Raw genomic sequence first — 25,853 nt, 5'->3', positions numbered from 1 at the left:
TCAAAAGGTAAAATCATACCTCGTCATATTCAAAAGAGATTGCACCTTTTCATTAACCATCCAAGGTAACATCTTTATTACTAAGTATTTCGGAAAACAACGATTATAATATGCAGATGTGTTGATGTATCCTGATTAATTTAAGGTCATCAGCTTTCAATTTTTTTTCCGAAAAAGTTTATCTTTCAACCAAATATTTCTTTTTTGTGATAATGCAAAATTTCAAAGCAAAAAAGTTTAATTCCAACATAATTTGAAAATTCGAAAATTACAGATATCGTGACGAATTTCAGGTGCATGTCTTCGGAGAAAGAGACTTTAAAAAGGCAATAAAAAAGAGATTTAAATGGTATAATGCTACCTCTCCATCATTTTTATCGATTGGAAGGAAAGACTGATACGTACACCTACGTAGCAAAGAGAATGAAGTAGAGGGAACCAACATCCCTTAAGAGTTTAAACATTCAACTTTTGGAGGGTGGCGCAACACAACATTATCGGAGTTAATACGATTGGGACCTTCAAGTTCTGATTTATATATAACGGTAGAACAAATGTTTTCAAAGAGAGAACAGCCTGGAAACATCCCTAAGGAGAAATCGTCAATTATCTCTATACTCATTTCGTTTAAAGTCAATATTTAAAGAAATACTCGATATGATTCGCGTCGGAAATATATTGCTTTTTTTGTTTTTGGCCTCGATGGAAATTCTCAAAAGATTTTCCTTTCTGATATCAAACCATATTCTACTAATTTTTTGAGCGCTCTAGTACCTGAGGAAAGAAAGTTGAATCCAACAAAAATCTCTAAAAATAAATATCTTACGGAAAAATGTTTCTTTATTTCAGTATCGAAATGAGTTCATTACATTACTAAAAACAGTGCTGTAATGAACTCATTACTGCATTGTTTTCAGTTATATTTCTCGTTTTTTGGTTGTCAACACAGAATTTTTTATCAAATTTCAACTCACGTCAATTGTCAATATACTTAGCATAATTTGGATATAGTGAAATGATTTTCAACATTATTCCCAATTTCTCTTGATTCTGGTGGTGCTAAATCGATTTCGTCAGGCATAATTCACGATTTCAATGCGTAATTATAAATTATTTCAAACTTCGAAACATACGATTCAAGTTCCGTAATCTGTCAATTTTCGTAACAGTCACACCAGCTGCCAAGATACAATACAAAAGTCACTAGGATTTATAATCTGAATTTATCGTTGAATTCCGACAATATTCCACAAAACTCGACTGAAATAGAGAAAATATCGTGTAATACTCGTTGCAGAAGGCAATTCTAACACTCATGTGTTCGAATTTCGCATTCGTGTTGGAAGATTTTTGACTGATTCCACTAAAAAAATCACCCGGTATAAAATAATCACTGGAATATTCATGCCGAATTTCAGAAGTAGGTATCATCAGAACTCATCTAGATGACTGACAACAATGATCTCTGTATGAATCACATCTGATGTGCGGTCAAGTAGGAGCTACTCGAATTTTTCAATTTTCAATCAAACAAAGAATCAATGATCACAAAAATTGCTTCAGCCGATAAGGTAGGTATACATTTAGTTTAATTAATTTAGAATTGAATACCAAATTATAGTCTTGATCTCTCCTTAATCTGCATTTAACTAAAGAACAATTAAAGAAATTAATTTAACGTTCTTTAATTCCATTTCCTGTGTACACGCCCTGATCACATTCACGATTGTGAAATAGGTAAATCGAGAAGAATATCTAAATCATTTCGAATAAAATAACTAATTAAGAAAACAAGATTGTTAATGTAATTTTTTCGAGCAATATCTTGAGATCAATGCTTTGAATAATTCGAATATTAGGCCAATCGAAAAGTCCCCGGTCTGATGCAGAGATTGCGGTGTTAGTATTAAACTCATATGATTTCTAGTTAGTACCAACCTTCGAACGAAACGTGTCAAAATTTGACAGCAATCCGACCATTAGTTTGTGAGATATTCCGTTGTGAGTGTTGCTACTTTTGTTGCTCGAAAAAAGATGGATAAAAAGGAATTGCGTGTGCTGATAAAATATTGCTTTTTGAAGGGAAAAATACAGTTGAAGCAAAATCTTGGCTTGATGAAGAGTTTCTGGGGGCTGCACCAGGAAAATCAACCATCATTGATTGGTATGCTAAGTTTAAACGTGGTGAAATGAGCACCGAAAACGGCGACCGCAGTGGACGCCCGAAAGAGGCTGTCATCGACGAAAAAATCGAAAAAGTTCACAAAATAATTTTGAATGACCGTAAAGTGAAGTTGATCGAGATAGTAGACATTGTGAAGATATAATCTGAACGTGTACATTATAACATTCACGAATATTTGTGCATTAGAAAGCTGTGTGCAAAATGGGTGCCGCGCGAGCTCACAGATCAGAAGCAACAACGTGTTAATGATTCTGAGCAGTGTTTGAAGCTGTTTAATTGCAATAAACCTGAATTTTTGCATCGATATGTGACAATGGATGAAACATGGCTCCATCATTTCACTCCGGAGTCCAATCGACAGTCAGCTGAGTGGACTGCACACGATGAACCGAATCCAAAGCGAGGAAAAACACAACAGTCAGCTGGCAAGGTTATGGCATTAGTATTCTGGGATGCGCAAGGTATAATATTCATTGACTATCTCCAAAAGGGCCAGAACATAAACAATGGCAAAATTGCATAAATTGGGCGTCGAATTGCTTCTGCATCCACCGTATTCGCCAGATCTGGCCCCCAGCGACTTTTTCCTGTTCTCAGACCTCAAAAGAATGGTCGCTGGAAAGAAATTTAGCGCTAATGAAGAAGTAATCGCCGGAACTGAGACCTTTTCGAAGCGAAATACAAATCGTACTACAAAAATGGTATCGAAAAGTTGGAAGATCGCTATAATCGATGTATCGCCCTCGAAGGCAACTACGTTGAATAAAAAAACCGAATTTTGCCAAACAAATGTGTTTTACTGTGGTAGACCGGGGACTCTTCAGTTGGGTTGTTAGATGGCTAGACATAAAAGTTGATGAATTTCGATTGAATATTCCATTGATGAGGAGAGTCCAGTTGTTGCAAAGAAATTCTTCTATATTCCTTACCATCCTGCCATCACACCTTCCATTATAAGAACTTTTAGAAACCATGTACCAAACAATCAACATCTAATAATTGCTGCACGCATGCCTTGCACTTTGGGTAAATATGTATTTTCAAAAATGAAGGACAAAACACCAACATCCAACAAGTCTGGAATAATTTACTCCATAGATTGCATGGAATGTAATAGACCATATATAGGCCACACTGGCAGAAATTTAAGTACTAGAACATGTTAGAGATTGTACAAAAGGGAGACAAACCACTGGATTATCTAAACACATATATGAAACGGGACATACTATGAAGTTCTCAGAGGTTAGGTGCTTAAGATCTGAGCGAAACAAATATAAAAGAGAGTTTTTGGAGGCGGTTGAAATCATGAGCCATAAAACAAATTTAAATATCTACTCAGATTTTAATGGTATTAATTCCATTTATTGCAACATCGTTCAACTGATTAATGTGAGTCAAATTAGATGATTATGCTTTACAGATGATTCCCTCACTATAAAACGCCTTATCATTCCTCATTGTGTGACGTCACTCGTCCTCTGTTGTCGTTCCTCTCTGTGTCTCTTGTCTTTGTGTTTTTCTATGTTTTTAACCTTTGACATTATTTGTTCATATGTCTTTTAAGATTTGACTAGTTTGATTCTGTTGTTAAGATTAAGTAAAATATAGTTATTCCTGCCAAATTACGTATTATATATGAACATTGTAATAATTTTAACTTTTAAGACTCACATTGATGTAAGTTATGCCTTGTTAATTTCTGTGTGTTTTTTACAACTTTATGTAATTTTTAGTAGCCCTGAAGAAGGACAAGTTATTGTCCGAAAGCTTGGCTGAAGCAATAAAGAGATAAAATTGTTCAAGTTTGACTACACACCCGATATCCTTTGTATTTCTAATTATAAATTATTAGTCGAGATTTACAAGTAATTCTTTGATAAACCTAGTTCAAAAATCTAATCTATCGATTATTATGGATATTAATTTTGAAGGAAATCTAGTCGTAGAGAAGGAATCTCTTCAACAATCCCTCGACAGCGAAATTTCTTTCGAGTCCGGTAATTTTCGAAATGAATCACGTATGTATGTTCCAATTCCGCCGGCTAGATAATTGAGGCAAAAAATTTGTAATACGTATCAGAGAACCCGTCTATGTAATGAAGAATAACTCACCAAGTTTAGTGCCCCTTCTCTTGTAGATTCCAAGGAATTCTCGTCGTGATGATCACCCCGATCACTAATTAGACTCTGGTCATCACCACTGACATCTCCATTCGCATCTGCGAAGAAAACATTATAATCATTATAATTTCTTAGGGCATGTCAAGAGAAAAACGAGTGCTTTGTAACCTTCATTTTCCAATCTCCTAAAGAACAAAAATCGATCGAATCTTTTCCTTAGAATTTTGTTCATGAAGATTGTTGATTTTTTCATTCAATGTTGTACACAACCTAGGTTCTTTAATGCAGATTGATTTTGATTCTGTGTAATCGAGAAACTCGCTGATTTTTTTCATAATTTTTTTTTTACTATTCGTTTTATATCACTTCGAAAATTGAGAAGTTTTTCAATCGTATCTCAATTATTTCAATGATGAATTTCAAAATTTATTCATTATCATGGAATTACCAATTTTTCGAAAACACTACTTTGAGTTAATTGTCATTTATCGCTTTCTTAACGATAAAACTTCCATTTATTGATATTCTGAATTTTCAAATTGAAATACAATAGAACGTATATATTTTTTTGAAAAATAGATTGTATCTTTTTTCATTAAAATATGATATTTCGCAAGCGTGTTGGAATAGGAGCCCATTTTGCAACTTGTTTCAGAATATATAATATTCAGTAAGTTCATTCTAAACCGTCATACGAAGGTTTCTTCCAAAAATTGAAAGAATCGATCTAGCCATTTCCGCACAAAATCAAAATGATTCTACACTGAAGAACCTACTGAGAAAGGTTGCGTACACCCTTATGCCATAGAAATTTGTGTGAACGATAATTAATATTAATAGTGATCACAAAATTCAAAAAATTGGGTTGATATTTCAAGGATTAAATCGTTCACTCAAAGAAGATCGTTGATTTTTTCATTGAATGTTGTGACAATTTGTGTGATCAGTAATGAGTAATAATTAGTAGTATCAGTAATCATAAGTCTTGCTATTTATTTGTTAAATTGAATTAATATGAAGAAGAAAAGCAAATAAAATTTGCTGCACTGATGAAATGGATCAATGTAAAAAAACCAAATCACAAAAAAATGATGATCAAACTCTGCGTGAGTATATCCTGTGCTTATTTAGCTACAAAAAGAATTTTGTCAATCCCCTGGAGGCGTTACTTCAATTTGCTTATCAATGATGATTGGTGTTGAATGTAACTCACCCATTTTGATAAAGCATAAAATGTAATACAAAAAAAAAACAAAAGACAACACAAAATCATAGATAACTCCGTGCTTTATGGAACGAATTGATGCATTGTTTCGAATCTGTTTTGAAACAGTAGGAATCGTATCATTTTTAATGATTGACATAAAAAACGAACTATCCTATGCAAATTTAATGACAAATTTTAATATTCAATTATTTTAATCTTCACGGGTTATTAAATCCCATAAAGACTTGCAATTATACGGTGTACCTACCTCGTTTGTTTGAATAATAATGCTGCCTAATCACTTACTAAAATACGATAATTTTATTTTATTATTACATGCTCCATTGTAATTCAACATTTTTCCATTAGAATTCAATTCAATTGCAAGTTTTATTGGCCGCTCTTGATTTTAGTCTGTGTAATTAGAAGATGTAACTGCCTTGCCAAAATTCATTAAGCATCTCGTAATGATATAGTATTTAATTCGAAGTCGACCTAGAAAAACCGAGCAGTTCATTATTTTCAATGTTTCTTTTGGTACGTTTCAATTATTGCTTCGGAATTTTGGAGCTAATTTGGTATTTCTTATCTGTAGAAAATAGACAAATCGTCTAATTATATATTACATATTCTTTTTTATTAATATTCATTGACGTCCGTGTTTTTTTTCCTAAAATACATCATTATTATTAACTGCTAAAGTATGCTCTAGCCATTCTGAATGAATGGAATGCCTACTCAGTTTTAAACGTCCCATCATAGGGTTTAAAAGCTTCATTTGCTAGTTTTTTCTTTTTAATAACAATTTTTGGTTTTATTAAAATATCTTGCGGGGAATTTTCCCGAAAGTTAAGGTTCGACTCAATGATGACTAATTCGTGATCGAATTAAAAAAAAATATTATTGTTCTATAATCAGAGGTCACGAGAGCCGAGAATCGAGAGAAATGTCAAATATAAACGATGCATGCGCCATCTGAAACAGACGCGATCCCTCTAAATCAAGTAGGTATAAATCTGAAAAATCACCCGTTTTGTTTGAAAGTTTTACAGGTGAAAGTGGACACCCCAGGTTTTCTATGCATCTTATTTGTGCCTAACCATAAATATTCAAGCAGAATATCGAAAAATAACAATTTCAAGCTCTAAGCAAAATTACATATTGATCAGTGTCATAGAAAATTCAAGCAGAATATCAAAAAAAAAAAGGAAATAAGGATAGAACTGACGTGAAGTGAGAAGTTTGAGAGCGCTTGCTCTTGTGTCAGTTTTCTTCAACGGCGTAATCGGCGCATGAATGATCGAGCGCTCAAAAGCTCCTTTTCATAAACTTCTTTCATAACTCATCGTATGAAATTGATATGCAGTATATACCACGTTGAAAATATATTGTTGGCAGAAATGCAGGCAATATCGCCATACAAACGAAGTTAGATGCATCAGCGGTTGCTATCGCTAGGTCGGGAGATCATTTTGGAGCTATTTTCACGGTCGCTGAGCAAACGGCGCGTCAAGTGACCGATGCATCCCTAAATATCAAAATTCAGTCGGTGTGAAATTTGCTATCGTATGGCCAACAACGCTTCACTAGGGGAATTTTATCAGGGGAAATTCCCGTTGCTTGCTTATCGTTCTTTGGCAGAACTTAACACCTTGTGGTACTGATCTATCGGAAAATTGCCATAGAGGAGCTTTTCACGCTTTATCAACCATTATCGATGAAGGAACATTTTTCGAGCTTTTCTTCTCATAGAGAGCCACGAGCGATATGCTTGATGTATAATTTTTTGAGTTTTCTGTGGGATGGCCGTTTTTGTGGTTGAGAGACAAATATAATAACCATAGAGTAATAAACATAGATAGAGGGAGTATACGCAATTTTTACACGTCTCCAACATGGTTAGATTATGTTGTCGGATCGTGATTTGTTTCAAATCCACAATTTTACTATATCTTTATGAATGTATATTACCTATATTGAATGAAATATATTTATTTCAGTGATTCCCGATTAAATATGCATATTTGAATATTTGGATTCCGATATTTCATCCTAATTGTCGAATTTATAATACGCAGAATATTTATTATTTTCTGAATCAACCTGCTGAAATCCGAGGTTTGGCAACTTTTGCTCTCCTAGTGTCATTGGTTGTTTCACGTCGTTTGGCGCGCTTGAAGTTTGTTTTCTGAAGTTCTGATATATTTAGTTATTTATTTCAATATATTTTGAGTTAATATGAAACGTTGATTCACTGTGGGACATAAGAAGTGCTTTCTTTGTGGAGAAACTCGCGAATTGAGTAAAATATCGTGTCACTGATATGTTTTCATTTCCGCGCCCTTCATGTCAAATATGATAGTTCATGTTGGAGACAAAATTTGCTTACTGAAAATGACTTATTATGCTCCCTTTATCTATGTTTATTACTCTGAGCTCTGAGGTAAACATGAATACATTTTCAATCCAGTCCAATTTTTGACTAGAAATCCTAAAATAACAAACTTCACCACCTCATAATATTGAATCAGAAATATAAGTAGTAGACATCGATCAAATTCGAGGAACATTACACCGCCCTAATTACTCTATTAACGCGCTGGCCGTACAGATGTTCGCAGAGGCCGTATAGAAGATTTGGGAAAACCACCATGTCAGCGTGTGATCGATGGCTGGTTACACAATATCCTTTTATGCACTGTATCGAGAGCTAACGCGGACAACCCTAATTCGTCTCTTTAACCTCATTGTTACCGGATGCCGCGCCAATCAAAATTTATAATGCGATCCCCATTTGAATTCAACCCCTTCTGTAGCACGCGCCATTTTAACAAAGATTGATTTTTTAAGCTCTAACGGAAAGAGAGGCTGTAATGCGATTGGAGGGCGAGATATAAGGAATTACATATCGAATTTAGATTGGAAAATTATACAGATCTTGATTAAATCGTGATTCTTCTCGTTTCTATGGTTTTAGAAAATGAAAACGCAAACATTTATCATAATTCAGCAAGTATGTTCATTGGAATGGACCAAAGACAATTATTCCTCAGAATTTAACATCCCGTATCTCGAAAATAAAACCTTTGCGGGCTCATGTTTATAGGACTTTTTTCTCAAAATGAGTCGAGGAATTTTTCATTTTCGTTTGTACTTCCAATTAAGGAACAGCCTGTATAGGAGCAATATTTGAAGAGATACGAGACAGTTGCTTCAAAAAGACACGAAATCTGAAGTTTGACATTTAAAATAATCGTTTCTGTGGGAAATGTTCACAGAGTTTCACGTAATATCTATGACGAAAATAATCCATTCGAACTATGGATGGTGAAACTGATTTATCAAAAATATTGCTAATCTAAATTATAGCCGAAAATATCAGGAAATATTATACTTTATAATAAAATAAAAGCGTCTCTCATATGGAATTAGTGGGATTTTAAGAATTAAACAACCATTTTCATTTCTGTGATTGAAATTCACTCCCCCTTCTCGTGCTCTATGGCAAAAGGGAATGGGAAAACAGAGCCGTAATAAATGAAATTTACTTTCATTACGAGTATGTAAAATAAGAAAGAGATTTTTATCTAAATTAAAGAAAATTTAAGATAAAATGATTTAGAAAACGAAAAAATTCTCGATTATAATTCCCTAAAATGAATATAATTCGTCGAGAATTTTGTGTACTTATCGATTTGGAATTGTATCGATCACAAGGTTTGCTACGTTTTTTATTAATTTTCTATCAAATGCCAATGGAAAGAGAAAAAGTCAATCATAGAATATAAGGAAATCGAAAGGATCTGTTTTTGAACAGACACTGTTATCGTGGTATATGAAATCGATCAGTTTAATTTTCACAAATTTCTATTTGAAATGAAAAATTCAAGCCTTTTTTCCGATTTTCTTATCACTTGTAAATTGACAAAAAAAGCACGGTTAAGGAACTGAATGACAGATGACAATCTGTGATCGCTTCAGCATTGGTTGATTTGTAATGTACATAGATACCACATACAAACATGGGCGCCCGCAGGGGGGGGCCAGGGGGGGCCATGGCCCCCCCTGAGATTTTGATTGCCTCATTTTTCAGCACGACAACCCTCAATATTACTTTCTCAATTCAGAGGGCATGGAAAAAAAGGAAGTAATGGATTCTCAACAATTTTCCGGTTTTCGATGACAATCATAGACGCCTTATCGTTTTTCAATAATTTTCATTTTGCCCCCCCTGAAAAAAGTTTCTGCGGGCGCCTTTGCATACAAATGTCAATTTGAACGAGGAATTGAATTGAAAGACAAAAACAACATACGCAGAATAAAAAGGACTATAATTATGTCAAATGTAATCTATGTAATTTCCTGATACCGTCCTGTTTCACCCTTACCACCCAGTCAACCCCTTGAATAGGATTTGATGGGGGCGCGCAAGTTTGTCGATCGTTTATGATTGATTGATGATAGCCCGATTTAGTGTCTTTCATCTTTCGGCGTCAAACCGTTTTCGATTGGTTTTTAATGCGAGATTTTTCGGTCTTGCAACAGCAACCGTCCAATCGCATATTTTACACTCTCGCCCCCTCTCTCTCAAACCATCTATCATTTAAAATTGGGAAATTGTGCGTTTGCCTGGAAATATCACATGGAAACAAGAGGGATTTTCTGTATGCTCCATAAAAAGGAATTATTTTAGAATGGTTCCAAATATACGCAGTTGAATCTTCAAGAGAAAACACTCAGGTTATTTATAATATGTTCTATGATTGTTCTTTTTATTTTCATCGAGACTTCTTGTCGTCAGAATGCGCAGAAATATTGTATTATTTTTATAACATTATTAGGGTGCCAGAATTGTCAAGTAACTTGTTACTTCGTTTAGTCGTTATGTGAAACCATCACTTAATTTTTGTAAAAACCTAAATCCTGTTCGATAACTAACGTCCTATTAATTACATAATCATGCTCATACTAACGCTCTACATAGCATACAACTGGCAATATCTGGAGAAATTGTTCTACATAATTCAAAAAACTCAAGTGAGGGTTTCAAGTAACAACTGTCAACAAAGTTATCTGACAATTTTGATATTTATGGAAATGCACTGACAGAACTCTTCAAATGAAAATGGTTAGGAAAATACATTGTTATATCAACATAATAAATGATTTACTTAGTAGGCTGAAGCCAGAACTGACAAATAACTTTGTTTCTCTAATTCTGTGGTTATTCCGTTCATTCTTCCACATCTTGTAGAACAAAATCGTGCGAGAATATATCAGAAACGCACAGTTTTCATGGTTATATTTTATTATGCTATGTTGGCACTCCGAACTTTCCGCTACGGCTTTATCTGTCAATTCATCAATTTGCCTTAAAGAAATCAGTTTTGCCAACCAACATTTTTCAATGCAAAAATCACTAAATTATATTTATGGAAATATTTCATTAATTTCAACGAAAATGCAATGAATTAGAGAAAATAATGTATAATACTCGTACAGAAGGCTCATTCTACAACTCGTTCATTCCAAAACTCGCCACTTCGTGGCTCGTTTTTGAATTTTGAATTCGTGGAAGAATATCAATGCCTTCTGCACTTGTATTATAAATAACTATGACAGTTGTTATGTGAAACCATAACTTTTAAATTATGTAGAACAATTCCTACAGACATTGCCAGTTGTACGCTATGAAGAGGTTTGGTATCAGCATAATTATGTAATCAATAGGACGTTACTTATCAAACAGGATTTAGGTTTTTACGAAAATTAAGTGATGGTTTTACATAACGACTGAACGAAGTGACAAGTTATTTGACAATTCTGGCACCAGCCTACTACTTAAACGAAAATACAGGGTGTTTCCTAAACATGCGGCAAAAATTCCGGGGGTTGTTCCTTGGACTATTTTAAGCATGTTTTGTCCTTGGATGATTTTTGAAAAACCTCTTTGTTTCGAAGATACAGGGCGAACAACATTTTTCATATTTTTAAAATTAATAATAGTTTAAATAAAAATGCGTACCGCACTGTGTTTACTAAGTAGGTACAATTTATTTTTAAATTTGTTTAACAACATTCCTATTACTAAAAACGGCCAGTTTTTTGACTAAGAAACACTCTAATCCTTAAATAACGCAACTTTTTTGTAATCTAAGCCACCCTGTATTTCCAACGGTTTTCGATATCCCTGTAGTGCCCCTCTAAATAGTTCTAACCCTGTAAGACATTCTCAGATAATTATTTCATTAGTAATAATAACAAAAACAACAATAGCCAAATATGGATCTTGCAGGAGGAGAAAAAAATAAAAATGCAAGTCACAGGTTAAATATGAAGAAGAAGAAAAAGAAGAAGAAGCCAAATATTTTTTCAGTGACGGACTTCAATACGCAACAGAGTGAAAGACTAACCTTCTAACGAGACACAAAATTAGCATATTTCCCTCCCCAAACCGAAGTCCGTCGAAAAATTCACAACCCGTAACGGTCGGCAAAAATCAAACCCTATTTTACATATATGGTGACGCAAAAATTCTTCATCCACTGCCCATTTAAACGGCCGGAAGAGGGAGCGGCGGTCCGACAGATCTGAATAAGCCTTATTTATATTCCTCTCGCGTCAATCTTGGACTTCGATTTTTCTCCAAACGATAAAAAACGATACTAGCGCTGGATGCCAGAAGGTCTGCGTACCAACATTTTAACATTCAATTTATGATAATTCGCGATTGGATGAAAGTATCAGAATGAATTCATGAAAATATTTTCCACATATATCGATATATATATTGATAGTGCAATAATCCGGCAAAACAAGCTAGAAAGCCGTTGCTGCCTTACTTTCGATGTGCTTGCTGCATCTGCCCCTGGCGATTAATACGAAGAAATCGCCGATAAAAATGTACGTTACACTTTGTTTCATGCACAAGAAACTCAAGTTTGTATTTTTGATTTGCTCTATGAATTGCAAATTTCATCGAGATGAATTGAAACATGGAGTAATAGGAAATGGTAAACTTAGGGACATTAGAAGAGTAACTCCTAAAAGGAATAATTCCTTCTTGGAAGAATGCAATGATAACAATGTTAACGTTTGTTAATTTAAAAAAGAATATTTCCTTTATCTACTCCTATTGAATTATATATTCATTATTCAACTGCTTTTGAGCAATTAATAGCATCTATTAACAAACAGCGTGAGTTATAATAACTTACTACTATAACTCACTATAATAAATCGGAAAAGATGGATCTGTGCTTCTATACTTCTCTGTTTCTATTCGATTGGCCAAAAGGGAACATTCCATTATTGTTATTGAGGGGAGGAATGTCCGAGGGAATGTCACTTTAATAATTTTGACGTTTTCAAATTAAGTTGATATCTAATTATTGTGAATTTTTTGCTGAAAACGATTAATTCAGACAGTGAAGATGATATATTATATATATATATATATATATATATATATATATATATATATATATATATATATATATATATATATATATTTCCAAAAGAGAAACAGCTAATGTTACCATACAGAATTACTCGCCCAAAAAAAGTATAAAGGAGAAATTTTCAAGATATGTGTAGCAGTTTACAGGGAACTATTGAGGTTTTTCATTAGAGTTCTATCTCTGTACTAGATTCGAGCTAGCAGAAGCTAGTTCGAGTGTGATTGGCGACACTAAGTTTCCATCTTCCAAATGTTTACTTTCCATTCCTTCTGTCTATATTCTAAGGCTGTATTTTTTCTTAGTATTTATTGATATAGTCGTAGATAAAGTATAGTATTCAACTTGCGGTAATGGTCATAACTAACTTGATGAAACTTCATCTGCGTGAGTTATGACATTACCGCTCATTGAATAATATACTATTTCGGCAGAATTTTAGAAATGATCAGAATGTCAACGTTTGAACATTTTCTCATATCCAAATGTCGGTGATTTTTAAATTTTGAGTTGAGAATTTGAAATCAGAATAAAATCAGTTTGTCTGTCCTGTACATGTCGACGAAATCCATTGAAAGTTTGAAATTTTCAGGTTAGGTTCAGGGTCCGAATATATAGGTTGAGATCTTTTCAATGGTTCCAGAAAATTCCCACAAGAAATTTCGAATTGAATTTTACCCAATCGTTTCAAAAATATCCGATTGAAATTAAGTTAATCGATAAAATGAGTTCTAGATGTATACGGACAAAATAATCAGTCTGATAACCCTTTGAAACATAGAATATCTTCGGGAAAATCGATAGGATTGAAAAAATGCCAGGATAGATGAGCCGAAAATGTAAATCTGATTTTCAAATTGATTTTTTTTTTTCTAAATTATATATCACAACCTTGTTCAATCCTACAGAGCAGTTCAGTTCATTTTGCTACAGAGCAGCATTTATACAGAAGACCTCTGGCTGTGTTATAAAATCACCCCTCAGGAAGCATTATGCAGTTAAAAACCCTAAATAGACATAACCCTTTTCAATAAAAAAGATGGCCACGCGTCGTGGCTTATAGAGCACGTGTTGTCGTTTGTTGAATTATAAAAGATGAGACAATTTATCAACGGGATCTTCGTCCCAGACTTTCGAATTTAAACTTTCGGGTCATATATCAATGTATTGACAGTTATAGATGAAATTATTTTTCAGGATGATGAATTAGGTCGTTTAGATATATAAATATATACTAGATTATATAAACTGCATCTGAAAACGTTGGAATTAATTTAATAATACATATCATAAAAAAAACATATGCAACAGAATTATTTTGACTTTCTCCAATATTGTGAAAAAAATGAGGCGTAGTTGAGCGCTCGTTTATTCATGTGAACATTGCGCCATTGGAGACCACAAACTGTATATGGGTATAGTAAGGGCGCATAAATGACGAACATTTAAAAGTTCCATGGTTCTGATGATCCTCACCACTCGAAATTTGGCACAAAACTTGAAATAATTATTCTGTACATAGTCACAAAATATCATCACGTTCGGATTTGTAATCACAGAAATATTCGGAATTTCTTTTCCAATATTGTTCTTGAATTTCTATGGTCATCAATGAGTCGTACCTTGTAGTTTGAGACAATTCCCGGCTTAAAATTCGAAAATAACAAACAGTGTGACGAAATGATAGAGCACTCAAAAAATCAATTTGAGCGTAAAATGTAAAAATTCCAATATATAGAACAATAAATGACACGCTTTCAAGAGATCTGAATTCTCTTTCTGGCAAATGAATACGTACCGGCATTTTCCCGAGATTGGGGCAGAAGGCATCAGATATTCAAAACACTACTGGAAATCACGCTGAATAATAGAATAGATGGCACAATAAAAATATACTGCCCACATAATGTTCCAGAGATTTTCGGTATTACAGGGATCTTTTCGCTTCCCGGCGTGTAGTTTATAGTGGTATTTATTGATATAGTATCCAAATCGAAGAAGGCTTATTCAAATTTCTCGATTTCCCTATCCCTCAACGCAGAGTGAGAAGGGAGTTGAAGAAGTGCTTTGTTGCATGCTATAGTGCAGGGTGTTATCCAACATTTTAGTTCAATATGGAAATTGATAACTTTTTTGAGAATTTCTTTAGGAATTTTTGGCGTACAATCTATAGGGTGTTTTTTTTCGAGGTATATAACTTTAAGTTGGCATTACTGTTCAAGATAGCGACCGATTTAACAGCTGTCAAGTGATTTATTCTCAGTTTGGTTTGGCAATTCATCATGAATAGACTCACGCCTGAACAAAGCTTGCAAATAGTGCATTTTATTTCGAAAATAATGGTTCTGTGCGGAATACGTATCGCGCACTACGTCCATTAACCATGAAGCGCACTTCTGGCTAGACTACTTTCTGTGGGGCTATGTAAAGTCATTGGTCTATGCGGATAAGCCACAAACCCTTGATCATTTGGAAGACAACATTCGCCGTGTTATTGCCGATATTCGGCCACAAATGTTGGAAAAAGTCAGTCCAGATTGGACTTCATCCGAGCCAGCCGTGGCGGTCATATGCCAGAAATCATATTTAAAATGTAATGTCACAAGAATATCTTGCGGATAAATAAAATTCATGTCAATCGAATAATCCATCGTTGTTTTATTGTAATTTAAAGTTCTACAGCTCTAAAAAACACCCTTTACTACAGATAATAGATTCTTTTGAAAAAACTGTCAAATTCAGAAGGCTCAATTTAATTGCATAGTCTTTTATATTGAATCTTCTATGAGACATGAGCTAAAATAATCGATTGTAAAAAATTGTCTTTTTTTCACTTGAGTGTGGAAATGTTCTTTATCTTTCCTTTTTCAACCTATAAAGTTTGTCTGAGTGAAGTGAGTAGGTACTTAACATCCAATTGTAGAAGAAGACAGTTCATGAATCCCAGAGTCGATCGTCATAATTTTATCGTAATTAATTCAACTATTCATCAGACAAAAATTCAATTGTCACTTCTTCGAAGTTTATTCAGCTATACCAAAGTTCTTTTAACCCACTCTTCTAATCACAAAGACCGCAGTCCTCACTATAATTTAGAAATTGTAGCTTATAAGTGGCTCACTTCCATTTGTTGAGATGATTGACTTGTTTCCCACACTCAATCTCGACTCAAATAAGAAAAATTAAATTGCGGAGATATATTGAGAGGATCTTACCTTCGTTAGATTGAGGAGTTGATGGTGTTTTATCCAATCTATGAAGTGGTCGTTGATCAGCTGAAAAAAAAAGATTTGTGTGTGAGAGATCGCTGCAAGTTGTTTGAACTTAATGGAGTTATAAGCATTTAAAATCCCCATCAATTGAATAATATTCACCTATGTTATTTTTTTATAATTGGTAAATACCGGAAACAAATCAAGAAAATTTGTCTTCTTTTCAAAGTTTCACAGTGTATAAAAATTGATTTCAGGCTTCAGAATCTGCGAAACGTATCCCTGAGCTAAATTTCCAATAAAAAAGTGACTTAAAAATTTTTCAAATGATCGATGGATTCCATCTCTTGGTCATGATTATAAACTCTCACAGATGTAAGATATTTTACAAACCGATTTGTTTTATTTAAGGGTTGGTGGAGGTCATAAAAATAGGGTAAACCCGGAATGATTTCATACCCCTGTGATATTTGCATGTGAAGCACAGTTTCATCTATATTTGATAGATAGCGTGGCTACCGAATATGAATGTGGAAGAATTGTACGTATCGTGAATTTTTCAGACTTAATTAGAACAATGATTTATTTCTTGCAGATGACGAGTGGGAGCATTAGAAATTCAATATTCAATTATATTCTCGATATTTGATAGTCATATTTCGTGATGGAGTTGTTGAATAATATATAGATTCCTGTCGTTGGTATACCACAATCAATTCAGTTTCATAATAAAAATTCAATAAAGCTACTTTTATTATTTTTTCAATTTTTGTATAACAAGATATCACGCTGTGAAGTTTGTCAGTTATAATTTATATATTCTATGTAGTGTTTTACTATAAATTAGTGTTTCTGTTCCATGCAATTTATGTTTTTCCAGTTATTGAGGATTAGGTATTTTCCTAAGAAGTGATTTGAGTTCAATTTACTTCATGCGTTTGTAGAAACAATATTGTTTCTAACTGCAGAAAGTCAACTGCTTGATGAAACGGCAGTTTTGTGCGGGAAACTTGTTAGAAAAATAACTATTGGGTATTTTATTTCTTGAGTTATTTACTCCTAGCCAAAATACGAACGCAACTTTTCCATGGGACTTTTTCCAAATCTTTATCAAAATGTCTAATCCAAACAGTTTCGAATAAAATTTTCATTTACCAACTTTCACTTTTCTTCAAGCCAATATGACAAGCCAATTGGGAATCGAAAAGTAATGATAGTCCCCACAAGTAGAAACTTCCACTCAAAAAATTGATTGTAAAGTCGTACAGAGCTGCCATATATCAGCCTGGACAAGTTCTTAGTGAAATAGGGCTGTAAAGCATCGATGAGTCGTAGAGTAGGATATATGCAAAGGTCCCAAGGATAAGGGTGAGAAATAATAGCATAGGGTCACCAGTCCCAAGGGACCCATAACAAGTAACTTATCCCAGTCCTTTCGGATGGACATTTCAGCCGCAAAGGATGCCCCAGCATCCCATTTATAAATAACGCATACGTTTATGTACACAAATAATCCACAAAAAAAATGTTTGTAGGATCTGAAGAATCTCAGCTTGCCAATTCCCAATGGAAATTGAACATTTTGTGTTATAACAGCCATAAGTTTCACTTATGTGATCCATTATGTTAACATCTATGAAGCAGACAATGTTACGAAATTGTAAATTATTTTTGCCTTTTGAATATCCTCATATGTTATGCGATCTCAAGATAGTTCACGTATGACAAAAATTTCTCATTTTTTCATTGATTACGTCTCTCCGTTATGTCACATCATACTACTTTTTTAAGTGACACTACATATAATCCTATTTTATCCATTAATTGGAACATTACTTCAATATCATTTGATATCAACCAAAAATAAATTCGATAGATTGAGCTCTAATATCCAATTATCAAAAATATAAATCAAGGGGTTGGCAAAAAATTAATTGCTAGGTTTGGGTTTGTCATATGCGCTTTCCTTAAATCCGAAATAATTGGTTATTAACTCGTGATTGAAATAGGGTAGAAGAACAGCAAAATCATTTTCTAGATTAATTGTAGAAATTAGAAATGTTATTAGTTGGTTGGGGTGCAGCTGAGAGCTATATAAAAAATTCAATGGGGCAGAAATATAAACCTAATTGGTCCATACTAATTTATTACGTATTTCTGTTTTCGTTAGAAAGGTTCTGCAAGTTACACCATAAGGGGAATTTGTCTTATTTCTGTCTCTTTCTGAAAAAGATTAAGTAGAGATGGTTGTACCCAAAATAAAATGTATATGAAAACAGTAATTGCCTTTTAAGTCTAAGTACATTATACGACTTCAATGAATATTCTATTCTAATCGTTCTAGGCCAAGTTCCCAATGATAAATACTACTACATTATGCATTACCAATTCAATGATTTCGAAATTTTATGATCCATTTTATACAAATGTTGAATGAGCTATTAGGACGGTGAAGGATAAAAATGTACATTATTATACTATAGGTAATTTCAACGGAAGAACATAGTAATAATTATAAAATAAAGCGGTCGAAATGTGCAATCATTATTTCAGTTGTAGAAAATCCAAATCGATTTCATACATTACAACCATTCAACTCGATAATGTTACTGAATCTATTACATTTAATGGTGAATTTCAACGATACCATAGCATATTGGATGTGTTTTCATGATTAACTACTAAATTTTGAATTCATTCTGAAGAAAGTACATAACGTAAGAGAATATATTAATCTGATTCCAAAAACAAGTTTCAACATAACGCAAAGTTAAATGAGGGATGACCAATGTTGAAGAAATCAACAGCACAATTTGGAAAACCTGCTTGTATAATGAAACAAATCATCATAATAAGGATTGAACTCTATGCCGAAAAATACTGAATAAGAGTGAACAAAGGTAGAAGAGGAGGCAGATACATAAATCATGGAAAAGAAAAGAATGAATTGAAATAATGAAATGTTGCTGTATTTCACCAAAGAAAGTAAAACGAAGGTGTTAACTATCTACTTACGAATGTTGTAGTGAGGGTGTCCAGTAGGAATAGCACTAGTAAACAAATCCATGTAATTTCTATAAGGCATATCGGTGTAGTCGGACATAAGCGATGTCATATTAATGAAAGGAAATTATAAGTACTGAATATTTAAAATGAAATATTTACTATATGTAGTAAATAGATTAAACTTCGATAGGTTTATTTTTGAGATTACATGTCGATAAGATAAACTGGCACGAAAGTTAAAATCATCTACCTATATAAGAAGTATCAGAGCGTATTTTATAACCAGGTATATGAGGGCGCTTATTATCAATATGTGTACGAGGAGCAACAGATAAAATGATCCCATCCCCATTTTAATTATTTTTTTTTTAGAATTATAATACGCACTTTATTTGGCGCGAAGTTGTATTCGACTTATCGGTTTTCCCGGGACATTTTCATGAGATGCTTTCGTCCGCGTTATTTGATCTGAACTGACGCCATGGACATCGGTCAGTAGCCGATATGAGCGATAATGCATTCACCCTCACGTTAAAGCTCGTGCTTCTCTATACTACACCCACATATGCCTATCCAGGCTGCATTTGAACGACCCTGAGCTGCCTACTAATGTCCAGTTGGGCCAGAACACTGGAGAATAAACAGTTTTTGCATTAGTGGGGTAATCTAATATGCTGATCGGGCCTGTAGAAAATGGGGAAAAATTCGATATCTCATCGCAAACAGGTATTTTATTTCGTCGAGATGTTCCCTGGTTGTCTCAAAACGGATGTCCAGTTTGTCACGTAAAGTTAGGATTTGGAGAATATTTTTTATTAATACTTTTTTTGAATATACATCTAAATATCATCTGACAAAAAGAATACTACAACTGGAACAAAACGATGTAGCAAAATTTGGATAACTTCGAAAAATTATCTAACTTTCCCTTTTCAAACCTTTTATTTGGCAAATTATGAAAAAAAGTTCAAGTGAAAAATAACGAAATGCAAATTCAAACGAATTTTTCCAACAAAAAAATTGAATCGATATGAAGTTCTCTATTTTTAAAATGAAATTCAATGAAATAAAATCCAAACAAAATTTTCATTTCGATGAAATACCTAACCAGAACATCAAAATCATACAATACATTATTTTGACGCAATTTTTTACAGAAATCATTTCACTGCTCATGAGAGACTTACTTGTAATATTATTTCTAAGGCTATTGAATTTTACTTTACGAAGAAAAACTGTTATTGAACGAAAAATGTTCATTCGTTTCTCTTATCCCTGAGACAGTTGAAGTATACACGATATTTGCTTTGAATATCGTTAAGTCAATAATTATAAATTTTTATATCGATCTATATGTATGTATACATATTCAAATGGTGTTAAATTACAAAATAGGTAGATAACAGGTGGTATCAACAAGTTTGTTTGAAATGGTAAGATATTCATACTGAGAAAATGAGTTCACGTCACCTCTGTTTCAATGATAATGATTTATAGAATTTTCTCATTGATAATTTCAATATGACAGAAATATAGAATGATTGATGACTAATATGAGGCAGAAGAAGTAGACTTAAGGAGTGGAAAGTTTTAATTTTTCATTAAATTTATATTATTTTGACAAAATGGTTTCAAATTTCATAAAGTATGGTAATGACTACTAATCTTTGAACGAATTATAAATTCCTTGATCCTATGAATATTTTTGATTTACACACATTTTGAATGATTTGAATTTTTCTTATATGCTATTATTGAAATTAATTTTTACCTTAACTGTTACTGTCGGAAAAACCTGAAAACCATAAGGTTATATTGTGACCATTCTCCTTCGATAATTCTTTATGGCTGTTTGAAAGGGGTTGTCATTTCACTCATTTCTTTCAAACTCTGAACATCGAGAAAGCATTAAATATCTCTACTAATAACTGTCAATTCATCAGAATGACGTTCTGAGCTTTTTGGAAGAGGGAAAATATAAAACTTAGGGAACATTAATTAAGTTAATTAACGAAGTTTTCGGCATTAACAACGCTCTGTTTGGAAATTTACGGCTTCGATATATGGCGCAATATGGCATTTCTTTCCTTCTTTTAATGCGAATCCCAAGAAAAGTTTTCAATAGAATCTGAAAAGTTTAGATGATAGTAGAAGTAGGGGTGGAAATAGAAAATAATAGCTATTTGCGCGTGATCATCGGCATAAGAATAAACACAAACAGCCAGCAGTTGATATTTTTTACCCTTATTTTCACCTGATGTAACATAACATTACATAATTCAATCTTGACGTCACCATTTGTGAGAAAAATGTTCAGAAACGAAAAGTTGAGATGGCTTATGTAAATAACATGCTATAGCTCTTTTTTTCATGTTTGTTTTTATACAAATTCTTCAGTGTGTTTCATTTTCTATATTTAATTTGGAACTATTAATAAAGCTACTTCATCAGAATTAATTTCCAAAAATTGTCTGTGATCAATAAATACCACGTCTTTCTTGATTGGTGAATGAGGCGCCACTTTGACATGCAACTTCAAACTTGGCGAACTTAGATATTAATCGAAATATATTTAAAACATATCAGTTTGATATCTAAACATATTGTTAGATCATTGTACCAAACACAAAAATGGATTGATAAATATCACTGTATTTTTTAGATCTTGAATATCACAATTGAAAAATAAACACATCAATTTTTCTGGAAACCTTATCATTCAGAAGATTACTGTATTTCTCAAAGGGGTTTTCCACGTATGTTTTTTTTTCTATCAAATTTAGCTTAAATTTCGCCCTTCCTGTTATCAGCACCATATACACATCCTAACTTTCAAGCGTTTGAACACATTTTTAAAAAGTATCACCCGTAAAGGAATGAAAAATCATCCTTCTTACTAACCTCTCAAAAATATAATTTTTGACATACGACTAGGGCATTCCTCTATCTAACTCTTTCAACTATTTTTGTATGAATGGTAAGAAGGATGATTTCTTATTGATTTAAAGGTGATTTTCATGTGAAAATGTGTTGAAACCTGTATTACGATGTGTATATTGTGTTGAAAAAAGAAGGACAGAATTTGATCGTTTTTTTTTTAATTTTGGGGGGCGATATCTCCGATACTAATGGATAACTATGTATATTCATCATTTGTTTTCGAAGATAATGTAGATATCATTGTATTTTACCAAGTCCTGAGATTCTTATTCTGAAAAGAGAATCATTTTCATAATTGATACACGAATTATGTTTGGTCAATCAATCCCTGTGATTTCATGATGATGATGAAAGCTGAATCAAAAGAATCCTTCACAATCATTGAATATTGAAGTAATCTAGCACCAGTTGAACCCCTCGTATTTCCAAACTATTCATTCAAACAAACATTTCGATCGTCCACATCGGACTGGACCGTTCTCCCCAAAATTCATGAATAGATTTAGAATCACTTTAAATGCTAAGAGTATCTCTGTGCTGCACAAAAAACCTTTACGCTGAAGAATCCACTTCTATTATCCGGCTTGATGCATTGTTTGTAAAATGGTTTCTTATGCTATCCCGGTCCACTTTGAGAATTCAGACTATTTGATCTTCAGAAAATCTCCATGCCGGCAGAAGCTTTTTGTCGGTTCTTCATCTCATCGATATCACTTCTCAACCTTCGAGGACCTCAACAGGGAGCTCAAACAGTTTGAAGCTATTTCTTAACATTTATTACAGAGAAAATTCACTATACTGCTTTACTATAGGTGTAACTCTTCTATTGAAGATTAGAGAGAAGCACTGATTTCGGGACAGGAGCTTTTGAGCTTTCATGTGTATAGCTGAATCTGTTATGAAAATATAGTGTTTTTTTTCTACTTGAATAAGGAATTTTTCATCAACCTTGAAATTGTTGTTATATATATCTACATGCAAAATTACCAGTTGGTTTTATCTGTTGTTACTGCAATATTATATTTTTCCAATGTACTGCTTCAATTTTCTATGGTTATGAAGTTGCTTCAACACGAAATTTTGTTCAAGCTTAAAATTGTTATTTTTTAAATATAATTACGCAAAATCTCAAACTGGTTATTTAAATAATGACTTTCATTCATATATTCTGCTAAAATTTTCTCTGACTCTTTTTTTTGCATAAAATAATAATTCAACATCTAAATGACAAATTCAGATAATCTCGATCAAATGGAAAGTTTTGAAATGGCAATATTTGCGGAACCCCTAGTCGGTTTTTTTCTATTAATGAACCTAACCTGAAAATTTAAAGTTGCTGCGTCTTTTCGTTGAGAGTTATCGTGTTTACAGACCGATAGGACGGACAGAATTGAATTGACCAGGGATTCGACATCAGTGAATCGAACTTCATCGTTTCGAATAGAAAAATAGATACATCTCAACGAAATTATATAGAGCTAAGTTCGGAAAACGAGTGCTCAAAAATTAAAAATGAAAAGATAGACCTCAACAAATTGAAAAAAATTATAATAAATATTATACCACGTGCTGTGAACCCGAGGTAAATTATTTTCCAACAGATCCGAATTAGAAAAAATGGCAAGACATTTTATTCAACCCAATAATTTACCGTCAAATATTAAAAACTCGAAGACAAGCTAAATGTTCTGTATAAATTTCAGACTGATTGTATTTGTAGTGAGGCAGACAATATGGCGATCTATTCGATCAAATATTCGATATTCGACATCGTAAGCTACCTAAATGAATACTCCAGAGTGGTATTAAGGGAACATGTATATGTGAATCTCTTAACTTCTACGTGCAGCGTTCGTTTTGAGTTTCAATTTCAGGCTGATCTAAAATGTATTCGAAATAAATATCAAAGTAGATTCTCCTCTGACCTGCGGCAAATTTCAATAATAAAGCACAGACCTGGAGCTGCGAAAGCCCAAAAGGTAAACCGACTATACTATGCATTGAAGAAAATAAGTTTCATACGAGTTGACTCTAATGTAAACAGTGGGACGAACTAATATTGCTGCCCCCTGTTCGATAGGGTCCAGCTGGACCTTAACCCGTCAACAATTTGCCGATAAAGGGAATAGGGAGTTCCACGAAGCATTTTCTGGAATATACAGTTTTTGCAATATCCTTTCTTAAAAAGAGATTCAAATTTGACTCATTCTATACAATAAAATAATATTTATTTACCATTTCAATTTTAAATAAACAATAGTCTTTTAGCTAATGATAAACAATATAGAATATCCATTAGGTATGGTTAGATTCATTTCTGATTTTTCATTCAAATCTATCACCATAAAATTTGCTAGCTGGAAAACTCGATATATGAATTTTGAAGGCTAAAAAAAGGGGAAATTTAATTATTTGTGTAATAATATTCCATTTGCCTTGTATTGTTTCTATTTATTTATTTTTGTTGTTTAAAAATGTATGTATGTGTGATGTTTTTATTTTCGAAATTTATATTCTCCTAATTCATGAAAATATGATATTAAATCTAGTTAAATCAACACAGTAAATCGTCAAAATAACAACTGTACTAGGTATTATAATCTGCGATGATCATTTTGGCAACACTGTAATAACCACGCTCTAAGCGTGGGTGCGTTACAAAGAAATGTAGTTTCCACAGGGTCCGGATGGTCAGCTGTACCTCCCTTGAACACCCTTATTGATATACAGAGTAAATATTGTTCTGCACTTTACCTTCAACCCCTATATTCGTCCTATTTCACTCTTGAATTCTATTCAGAAAATTTACATCCAATGAATATGTTAAATTTTTCTTTGTTGTACGAAAACGTGGCTTCAAATTTTCTCTTCCTCACTGTATTATCGGAATATCAGGGGTTGAATTTTCATTGAATTAGATCTTGGAATGTATGTATTTAATTATTGAAGAATGCAGAAATTAAAATATTTCCATTGAAAAATTCTTGTTTCAACTTTGACTAATTTGGAATTGCAGACCTAAAATTGTTTTATCGATATTCATTACTCATGGTGTTTTTAAAGTAAAATCACTTGACACAATTAGATAATAAATTCGAGAGTAAAGTGAAATTTGATTAACGATTACTCAATGAACTCATGTAGAATTGGTAAAATATTCAGTGCAATCAAATTATCAACTAGATAATACCAGATATAGATTTGCGAATATACTTATCTATACCTACAAAATATATTGATTCGTTTATATTATAATCTTGACGAAGAAGTGACAAAATTTTATTCAGCTCAATCAAGAATTATTCGAAAAATATAAACTAATTGAAATTTAATTTAATATATGTCGAGGTATCTAAATTTTCAAGGAAATAAATCTGATTTTCCATAAATTTTGAAAGTGAAAAACTGTGAAATCTAAATGGCTCAATGATTTTCCATTCAATAGAATGAACGGTTTTCGCACAATTGAACAAAAAATATGTTGAGATGTTTTCTCTGCTTCATAACAGAGGAAACATCTCAACCATGATCTTATGTTCAATTCTTTTTTTTTTTTGGTATTACTTATTATCAAGAAATCGACGAATCTACTTCTGGAATTAGTTCGACACTTTTTGCCAAATCTAGAAATATAAATTCACAATTATACTACCATAATTTCTGATACTATGGAAAATAACTAAATGTTACTTTTTGGGTGTGAAAATCACCCTGTATGTATC

General features: G+C 32.9%; 1 protein-coding gene across 2 annotated transcripts in view; it reads right to left on the bottom strand.

The window, feature by feature from the left end:
- LOC123684201 (protein nubbin-like) overlaps nt 1-25,853 on the bottom strand; it is a 94,026-nt gene that overhangs the window by 5,389 nt on the left and 62,784 nt on the right. For both annotated transcript variants that reach the window (XM_045623369.1, XM_045623370.1), the window contains exons 4-5: nt 16,189-16,248; nt 4,301-4,407 (exon numbers count right to left, since the gene is read on the bottom strand). In XM_045623369.1, coding sequence (XP_045479325.1) covers nt 4,301-4,407; nt 16,189-16,248 — 167 coding nt within the window. The remainder of the gene's footprint in view (nt 1-4,300; nt 4,408-16,188; nt 16,249-25,853) is intronic.

Source organism: Harmonia axyridis, chromosome 7, assembly GCF_914767665.1.
Source record: "Harmonia axyridis chromosome 7, icHarAxyr1.1, whole genome shotgun sequence".
Classification (NCBI taxonomy): domain Eukaryota; kingdom Metazoa; phylum Arthropoda; class Insecta; order Coleoptera; family Coccinellidae; genus Harmonia; species Harmonia axyridis.
Note: the sequence above shows the minus strand (reverse complement) of the source record. Positions and strands in the feature narration are given on the sequence as shown.